At 50.9% G+C, this 9,962-nt stretch overlaps 1 protein-coding gene across 1 annotated transcript; it reads left to right on the top strand.

Moving 5' to 3' along the window:
• The first annotated feature begins 7,695 nt into the window (after window positions 1-7,695).
• Window positions 7,696-8,301, top strand: LOC147596629 (olfactory receptor 14J1-like). Its single transcript, XM_086769483.1, has one exon. The coding sequence runs from the start codon at window positions 7,711-7,713 to the stop codon at window positions 8,299-8,301; it is 591 nt and encodes a 196-aa protein (XP_086625609.1). The 5' UTR covers window positions 7,696-7,710.
• Window positions 8,302-9,962: the final 1,661 nt, after the last annotated feature.

The raw sequence follows: 9,962 nt of genomic DNA on the forward strand, positions 1-9,962 counted from the left end.
CAGCTGCCGTAGCCAAGGGGACAGAGACCGTGGTTCCTTTAGGCCTTTCAGTCTCGCCAGAGCCCTTGGCCATCTCTGCTGCGCTGTGTCACACTGTCCATGCCTGCGTCTCCTTCCTTTTGCTTGATGACACCAATCTTTATTTCCCACCTAGCTCTCACCCTGGCATTTTCCTGCCCTCACCGATGTCCCTGCACCCTCACTGGCTGTTGTTGAAACACAAGCCATGGCCTGATCCAGACTCTCTCTGGGTGGCCTCTTGCCCCACAATGCCACCCTTTGATTGGATTTCTTTTTCCTCACCTCCAATCTGGACCTTCCAAGCTGTACTTTGTGGAGGTTTCCTTCTCTTCCCACTACCAAGAAACACTCTACAATCTGAGACATCACCCTTCAAGCAGTTGAAGGCTACTGCTGTTCATGTGTTAATCGTGTGATCGATGTTCCAAGCTGATAGGCAGCCATGTTCACTGTGTCACTCTGCTCCTTTGTATTTTTTCCCCGAGAACAGTCTGGAACTGGAGATGTTCTTGGTCCAGTTATGGCACAGGGTGTTACCTCCTTTGGAGCCTGTAACAAAATTAAGCTAGTCTGGTCAAGCCCAGCTTCTCCACCCTTCACTGCTCACAGCTCCATTTAGATGTGAAATGCAGATGGGAACTGTATGAGTATGAACACGTCCTTGGGACACAGTTTCTCCTTGATGGCACTAAATGGGTGGAACCATTACTATGCCCGAGAGACACCATTCAGGGGAAAGCTGACAGGCAGGAGGACTGTCCTGTCAGGAACGTCATGAGATAGAAAAAGGACAAAGGCCAGATCCTGTTGCCCTCCAGGCAGAGTTTCTCAGATTAAGGAGCTCTTCACAGGTATCCCCAAACAGCACTCATCATTTCCTTTGCTTCACCTTTCTTTCCGCTTTTCTTTCGCATCCTACTCTTTAACAATCGCTATCCCCTCCCATGCAAAAACCCAACCCTTTTTCACCATCTCCTCACTGGCCCTGTGTCTTCTCACTCTTTTCTTCTCTGTAGTGGGATTTGGCCAAGATAAACCAGAAAGCTGCAGAACAACTCCCTGCAGCAGCTAAAGGAGGAGAAGAGCCTGGGCACCATGATGGATGCCAGAGGGGCCTGTGGGCCTCCCATTTCCAAAGAAAAGTGGAAAAATGGGAGAGAGTCCAACGGAGGTCTGTCACATTGGAGCTAGAGGCCTACAGCACCAGCTGTGAGGAGAGTCTCTCCCGCTCTCCTGGTGAAGCAGAGGCAGGAAGAACCCTTTCAAGATCCTGGAGAGACAACAGAGCCAAGCTCTCTGCAATGGCCAAGATATGGCAGAGGCAACAGCCACAAACTGCCTCTGGGGAGCTTTAGGCTGAGCCTTAGGAAAAATAAAATGGACTAGGAGGAGCATTGCTGTGATCTCTACATTTGGAGCTTTTCAGGTTTCAGCTCCATAAAACCACAGCCAGCCTGAAGGTTGGACTAGAGACCTGCAGCAGTCTCTTCCCCATCAACCCTTCCATGAGCCTTTGCCTTACCACGCATCCTATGAGGTGAGATTAAGGTGGAAGTGAGGGTAAAAGAGTAAAAGTGTGAGGAAGAAGGATAGTGACGTCTTCTGTGCTGACCTTTACCTCCCATTCACCATCCCCACCTTCAGCCCTCGGAGTCAGGGTGGGTAGAAGAATTGGGAATAAGGGAGACTCTGAGCCTGGGAAAAAGGAGTGGGGTGGGGGAATGATCTTTAAAAGTTTTGCCATAGTTTCTTACTATCAAAATCTATTGTAATTAGCAATTATCCTTCCTCAAGTCAACTCTTCTTTGCTAGGGACAGTAATTCGTAAGTGATCTCCCTGTCTTTATCTTGAGCCATGAGCTATTCCTTCTTCGTTTCCCTTTTGTCCTTTTGAGTCGGGTGTGTGAATGAGCAGCTGGTTTGGTGCCTGGTTGCTGGCCAGGGCTAACCCACTACAGGGCCACCACGGCAGGACTGCTGCGGCCAATCTAGGGCTCACCAGCACAAGAAAGACCCTGACAGACTGGAGCGAGTCCTGCAAAGGCCAGAAGGATGGTTGGGGCCTGGAGCACATTATGGACACAAAGAGGCTGAGAGAGCTGGTGTTGGATACCTGGAGTACCAGGGGTACTTAGTGAACAATCCAGACCGAATGGAATTGTTATGTTTGTGAGCAGCAGGCCTCAAGGACATCACTGAAGCCACTTGTGAGAAAGTACTGAAGCTGCCTGTAAGAAAGTACTGAAGCCACCTGTGAGAAAATAATGAGGCCACCTGTGAGAAAGTAATGAAGCTTCCTGTGAGAAAGTAAACGAAGCAACCTTGAGAAGAAGGAAAACAGCTGGCATACGTGACTGGGGGCTGAACATGAAGCAGGGTGCAGGTGGAGAGAGCCGTGCGCGTGAACATAGAGACTTAACGAATCATATTTTAGCTAGGAGCATATGCATGATATAGTTAGCCAATTAGTAGAGAGCTTGCGCATGATACGGAATTAGAAGGGCTATATTAACCGGGATGTATCAACAATAAATCGGCATTTGCTTGATCATATTGGTCGTCAGCAGTGTCCGTTACTTCCGCGTCAACAGGTGGCGCCCGAACAGGGACCCTCAGATCGGCGTTGGACATCCCGACGGAACCGAAATAGGAAAAGAAGAGGGGGCGGAAGCCGGTCGAAGGCGAGTGCTGCCCCGGCACTCGGGAAGTCGCTATAGCGCAAAAAGGTACAAAAGGTACAGAGGGAATCTCGTCTTGGCCAGGCGAGCGGCCGGGGAGGAGATGGGGTCCACACTGACCAAAGAGGAGTCAGCAGTGGTTAAGCTCCTCCAACATATGCTCTCTATGAGAGGACTGATTTATGACTCGGCCGTCCTAGAAGCTTTGCTGCAGTGGGCAAAGAAAAGGGAATTAATCTCCACGGTTGATGATGCTTTTGAACTCCCGACATGGGAAAAGATAGGAAAAGAGCTGTGGGATGAAAAAAGTAAAGGATCAAAGGAGGCGAGCAAACTCTCCACCGTGTGGAGGCTGGTTAATGAAACATTGATAAGCATGAAAGCCGAACGTTCAGTTGCCACATCTGCTTTTGCGGCCTTAACTCCAGCCGGCAGGTCCACCTCCGCTACTAGCATGCCGTTCTCGGGTTTAACGAGCCCTGCCGCCGCCCCGGCTCGTGCTGAGGGTGGGGGGGTTCGAGCCCCAGCAAGGACTCCAGGAAATGCAGCCACAGCCCCTATAACTATAGATATGCGGGCACCAGAGGGAAAAACTGCCAAAGGCTTTTCACCACCATCAGATGTACCACCGCCAGGCACCCCGCCACACTGCGCCAGTGCAGGCTCAGAGTCACGAGCCTTTTCGCCGGCGCCAGCAGCTCCGGTTTATCCCCCGTTACCACGTTCTTCCCTGCCACCACGGCATGAGGAAGAGGGGGATGAACATTCATCCGGCTTGAAGGATGCACAGCTGCAAGAGACACTAAAAAGGCTAGAAGCCCTAGAGGTTCGCCTAGAAGCGTTGCTGGGAAACTTGTCAACTCCTTCGCCTGTGCCACATCGAGACCTGTCAGCATCCAACCTATTCGTTCCGAACGGAGCATCGGGTGAGATGAGTCTTTTTGCACCTTTCCAAGGGACGCTGGCAGGAGGGGCCGGGGTTTTGAATCCGATAGTGCAGTGGAAAGAGGTGATTCGAGGTGCTTTGATAGAAGGATAGCCTTTGCCCATGGCATTTCCAGTTGTGACCAATAATACTGGGAGAGGTGTGTGGCAAGCATTAGACTGGAAAATATTGAAGGAAGCTAAAAGTGCAGTTACTCAGTATGGGCTAAAATCATCATATACTCAGTCTGTGTTGCAGCATATTTTTTTGTCACAGTTGTTAACTCCTTATGATATTAGAACGATTGTCCCGATGCTTTTGCTACCGTTGCTGCAGCTTTTTCAGTACTGGCAGGCTGCTTGTGATAGGGCAGCTGCATCGCCTCGACAACAGGGTGATCCATTATTCGGGGTGCAAACTCAAATACTGATGGGAGCGGGACCCTACACACGATCTGATTGGCAAGCGTAATTTGCTACTGAAGTGTTACAACTGGGCCAAGATTTGGCTTATAGAGCGCTTGCTAGGGTGTACAATGAAAAGTCCGGACCTGCCTTTACGTCAGTAAGGCAAGGTCCCACAGAACCATATGGGAAATTTATTGATCGGTTGCACACCGCAATTATGGCTCACCCTGATTTGGATGATGACATGAAAGCAAAGTTCTTAGATATGCTTGCCTTTAATAATGCTAATGATAAAAAAAAAAAAAAAAAAAAAAAAAACAAACCCAAAAAACTAAAAGAGCCTTTAGTGTGCTGCCAAAAGGATCTAGTACAGGGCAACTGCTGGAAGCTGTCGAGCGAATGTTAGAACAAGAAAAGGCTCCGGTCATGGTTGCTGCTGTAGGTGCAGCCGTTAAACCGTTGATATCAATAAAGCAGTGCGTGATTAACTGTCTGTAACCCCCATTCCCTCTTCCCGCCCCCCATCCCTGTCCCGCTCAGGGGGCAGGGGAGGGAGGTAGAGATGGTGTTAAGCCCGGGAAGAGGGAGGGGTGGGGGGAGGTTGTCTTGTTCCTTTTTTCATTATCCTGCTTTGGTTTTAGTGATGGTCTGTTTTGCCTGTAGCGGTGGCTTTAAGGATCCCTCCCTATTCTTGTCTTAAACCTCGGGTTTTAGTTTTCTTTCCTCCTATATGCCCGGGGCCACAGCCGCCGCCAGGCGCCCCCACCCCCCCGCCCCTGACGTGGTTAACAGATACTCCTGTCTGAGTTGAGCTTTGTATAAGTGGAAGGACCGTTCCCTCTTATAACATGGGGGAAAGGATACGCTCATGTCTTTACAGGAGCAGTAAACAAGTGGATCCCTGTCTGTATCGTCTGCGGGTATTTCAGAACATGTTTGATTGACCTGCCAGATACCGGTAGGACAGCAACTCTGTGTAAAACAGCAGCAACCACGAGTGCTGAGTGCTAAAACTACAAAAGATGGAACTTTTTGGGATCAGTAAAGATGGACTTCTGTCTATTTTTTAACTATTCAAGAGCTAATGTTTCTAGAGGGGTAATGATTGTAAATGCTTTAAGATCTATACATTGCAACGACACAGCTTGACGTAATCATGCGAGCACATATCAAAATCCAGACAGCATAAAAGACCTAAACGAAGCATACATAGCATTGAATCTGATTGCCAAGACAATACAGAGATTTGGAAACTAAGTAAAATTATTGCTGCTTCAGTCTTTACACCTGGTGTGGCAAGTGCCTAGGCATTAACTACGCTAAATAAATTGGACTGTTGGCTTGCTAAGCAAATAAATACAACTGCATCAGCACTATTAACGCTGTTAACTGATGTAGATTCTATATACTATGCTACTTTACAAAACAGAACCGCTGTTAGCCTGCAGAGCACATATTTTGACAGGCCTTGTTGCATGTGCTGGCCACACATGCAGCAACACCTGGTCAGTACTCTTTCACTGAATCTGCTGAGGGTATAAACAGAGGTGGCTCGGAGTGAAGGGGAGAGGACGGACCCAGAGCACACTCTACAAACAACAGGGGACGCCCTGAAGGTGCTGAAGCCCATTACCGCTCCCAATTAAACTCAATCCTTATCTCAAATTCCTCGAGCCCCACGTTGGGCGCCAAAATAACTGTCGTAGTTCAGCCCCGATCGGACCAGACTACGCAGTCTCTCTCTCAACTCCCCCCCACCTTCTGAGAGAACAGGGAGAGAAAATATAAGGAAAAACGGCTCGAGGTTTGAGATAAGGACAGGGAGAAATCCTTAAAGTTACCGTCACGGGCAAAACAGACTCCACTTGGGGAAAACTATTCATTTATTACTACAAACAGCAGGATAATGAGACAGAGAACAAGATAACCTCCCCCCACCCCTCCCTCTTCCCAAGCTTAACATTATCTCTACCACCTTCCCCTCCCGAGTGGCACAGGAGGGGGAAGAGGGAATGGGGGTTGCAGTCAGTTCATCATACGTTGTTTCACACCGCTGCTTCATGGTGGGGGGAAGAACTCCTCACATTCCTCCCCTGCTCCTTAGTGGGGTCCCTCCCACGGGCCACAGTCCTTTGTGGAACTGCTCCGGCATGGGTCATCTCTTCCACGGGTGCAGTCCCTCCAGAACAGCTGTCCCAGCGGGCCCTCCACGGGCCACAGCTGCCTTCAGGCACCCACCTCCCCCGGTACGGGGTCCTTCACGGGCTCCAAGAGGATCTCTGCTCCTCCGTGGACCTCCATGGGCTGCAGGGGGACAACCTGCTCCACCATGGTCGTCACCACAGGCTGCAGGGGAATCTTGGCCAGGAGCCGCATTACTCCTCCCCCTCCTTCTGAACTGACCTTGGCGTCTGCAGCCGTTCCTCACAACAGGCTGGTAGATGTCTCTCAGGATCTTTTTTTTGCATCTCATTCACTTCTCATCTCCTCTCCACTTCTTGCAGCCGGGCTGGACCGAGTCGGGCCCAGTCGGCTGCCTGGCGAGAGGCCAGAGGGTGAGGCCTGCAAGGCCCATGAGGCCTGCGCCTCCCCCTCTGCGCCTCTGCCCCCGCTCAGCTTCTTCACATCTTCTCTTCTCTCTCTTTTTTTTTCTGTTTTCCCCTTCTTAAATACGTTATCGCAGAGGCGTTATCACGGGACATTCTGCTACCAATTGGCTTGGCCTTGGCCAGCAGCAGGTCCGCCCTAGGCCCGGCCGAGTCCACTGAACAAAGGGGAGCGACTTCTAGCAGTTTCCTACAGAAGCAACCACCTGCTATATATCAGTGCTCTCCTCGCAGAGTCCTTTGCTTCTCCTGCGAGGAGCAGGGTCCTGCTCTCTGCATCACAACTCCACCTCTGGGCGGGGAAAGAGAGGAATTTGCAGGTCTGACCTGTGAAACTGGAGTCCACAGCTCTCATCAGGTTTCTGGGTTTGTTTAAGATTAATTTGTGTGTGAAGTCCTCTTTGAGGCTCCACCTGTGGAAGTGCAGGGCAGCTGGGAACAAGACTGACGGACACTGTGAGTCTGCTGACTCTGCTCTCTGTTCACATCTCCTGTGAACATCAGAGCTGTCACAGATCAGCTCCTGTGCACCCACTGCAGCAGAGCAAAGCTGACTCCTCAGCAGCACAAGGGCAGGGCTCTGGCTCCTCACAGCACATTCAACCAGCACAAACCTCAGACAAGGGTGGAATTCTGCAAGAACTTGACAGGCTTTACTGAGAAAAGTCTGTCCTAGCTTTTCACTGTCTTTTGCTCACACAGAAAGTGCCCCCCTGCCCAGAGGGACCTAATGTCCAACAGCAGCTCCATCACCCAGTTCCTCCTCCTGGCCTTCACAGACACGCAGGAGCTGCAGCTCTTGCACTTCTGGCTCTTCCTGGGCATCTACCTGGCTGCCCTCCTGGCCAACGGCCTCATCATCACTGCCATAGCCTGCGACCATGACCTCCACACCCCCATGTACTTCTTCCTCCTCAACCTCTCCCTCCTTGGTGGGCTCCATCTCCACCACTGTTCCCAATTCAATATCTAATTCCCTCTGGGACACCAGGACCATCTCCTATTGGGGTTGTGTTGCACAAATATTTCTTTTTTCTTTCTTGATTGTAACAGAGTACTGTCTCCTCACCGTCATGGCCTACGACCGCTACGTTGCCATCTGCAAACCCCTGCACTACGGGACCCTCCTGGGCAGCAGAGCTTGTGTCCACATGGCAGCAGCTGCCTGGGCCAGTGGGTTTCTCAACGCTGTCCTGCACACGGCCAATACATTTTCACTGCCACTCTGCCAGGGCAATATCATGGACCAGTTCTTCTGTGAAATCCCTCAGATCCTCAAGCTCTCCTGCTCACATTCCTACCTCAGGGAAGTTGGGCTTCTTCTGGTCAGTGCCTCTTTAGCATTTGGCTGTTTTGTGTTCATTGTTGTGTCCTATGTGCAGATCTTCAGGGCCGTGCTGAGGATCCCCTCTGAGCAGGGACGGCACAAAGCCTTCTCCACGTGCCTCCCTCACCTGATTGTGGTCTCCCTGTTAGTCAGCACTTCTTTTTTTGCCTACCTGAAGCCCCCTTCCAGGTCCTCCTCATCCCTGGATCTGATGGTGGCAATTCTGTACTCAGTGGTGCCTCCAGCAATGAACCCCCTCATCTACAGCATGAGGAACCAGGAGCTCAAGGATTCCCTGAGGAAAATATTTGAAGACATACTATTTCAGCATCGATAATATACCCATAGATCTTACAAGACTCCCAGGTTATCTCAGGAAAAGTCTGTCTTTTGTTCCTGTTTTTTTAATTGCTGTGATAAAATTAATTGCAATAAAATAGTAACATTTATCCTGCTTCTTGACTTGGAACGTCTTTTTCCTGAGCTACTATCCCAATGTACTGTTGTGATATAACCCACCGTAGCAGGCATCTCAGCACTACATAGCCGCTCGCTCACTCCCCCACAGCACAGTGGATGGAGGAGAGAATTGGAAGGGTACAAGTGAGATATCTCGTGGGTTGATATAAAGGTAGTTTAATAGGCACAGCAAAAGCTGTGTGCACAATCAAAGCAAAATAAGGAACTCATTTACTGCTTCCCCGGCAGACAGGAATCTCCAGGAAACCAGGGCTTCATCACACGTAACGGTTACTTGGGAAGATAAAGGCCATCACTCCAAATACCCATCCCCATCCAAAGGCCATCACTCCAAATATCCATCCCCTCCCCTTCTTCTCCCAGCTCTTATTGCTGAGAAACATCAAAGGGTATGGAAGATCCCTTTGGCCAGCTGGGGTCTGCTGTCCCAGCCGTTTCCCCTCCCACCTTCATACCAGCACCCATCCTACTTGCTGGCAGGGTGGGCTGCGGAGTAGAAAAGGCCTTGATGCTGTGCAAGCACCGCCCAGCAGTAACTAAACCATCCCTGTGTTATTGACACTGTTCTCATCACACGTTCAAACATTGCACCATACAGGCTACTAGGAAGAAATTTAGCTCAATCCCAGACAAAACCAGCATGTGTACCTCCAGAACCAGCCTTCTTGCATAGGTGAAGAAGCCAGAGGAAAATAATTTGTCTGAGCTGCCACCCCGTCAAATCTTCTCTGGCGCTGGGGACCAGCCCCAGCATGAGGAAAGGGTTAAGGAGCCAAGACCCCAGCTGCCAGCTGGAGGAGCAGCCACGGGGCGCTGGAGGCTGCACCTCCATGCCTCAGCAGGGCTCCCTCTCTGCTGCCTGTGTACCAGCGGGGCTGCTGCTTCCCTGGAGCTGTGGCCGTGGCCAGCAGTACGACGTGGACTTTTCAGTTCCTCGCTTCCACGCTCTCCTCTTGTGCTCTCGCATCTGTGTCAGCCCTAAGGTCTGGTGTGAGTGGTGACAGTCCTGTTGTCTCTGCAGGGGCATCCCTGTGGCTGTGGGCAGGAGGAGGCCGAGTGAACTCCTGTGTCAGAGCTGGCCTCCCTGCTAGCACCACCATGACCAAAGGGGCTCCTCAGGGCAGGCCCAGAAGGCTGGACACCCTTCCAAATCTGGTGTCAGGAATACATCTCAGGAGCTGCTCCCTCAGAAACACTTTTGCTCTTCTGGAGTTCAAAATGGATTCATGGGGACAAGCCTAGAGTCCCGGGTGATGTGTTAGGGGCCAAAGACTGGACCAAAACCTCCCTTCTTGGTGCCACTTGTCCACACAGACAGCAACTGGTCTTTGATTTCTCTGCCTGGCACTGTCCCACTTTGGGTCTGATGGCAAATGCCGACCTGGAGAAGAATCAGGAGCTGCCAGGAGATGTCAGGGGATCTGCAGGGTCAGCGTGTGAGTCTGGGTGGGCAGTGAGTTGCACCTGACAAAATGAGTGATGGCCCAAGTAGGAGTCCCCCTGAGGAAAAGGTGAACC

Source organism: Chlamydotis macqueenii, chromosome W, assembly GCF_036417535.1.
Source record: "Chlamydotis macqueenii isolate bChlMac1 chromosome W, bChlMac1.mat, whole genome shotgun sequence".
Lineage (NCBI taxonomy): Eukaryota > Metazoa > Chordata > Aves > Otidiformes > Otididae > Chlamydotis > Chlamydotis macqueenii.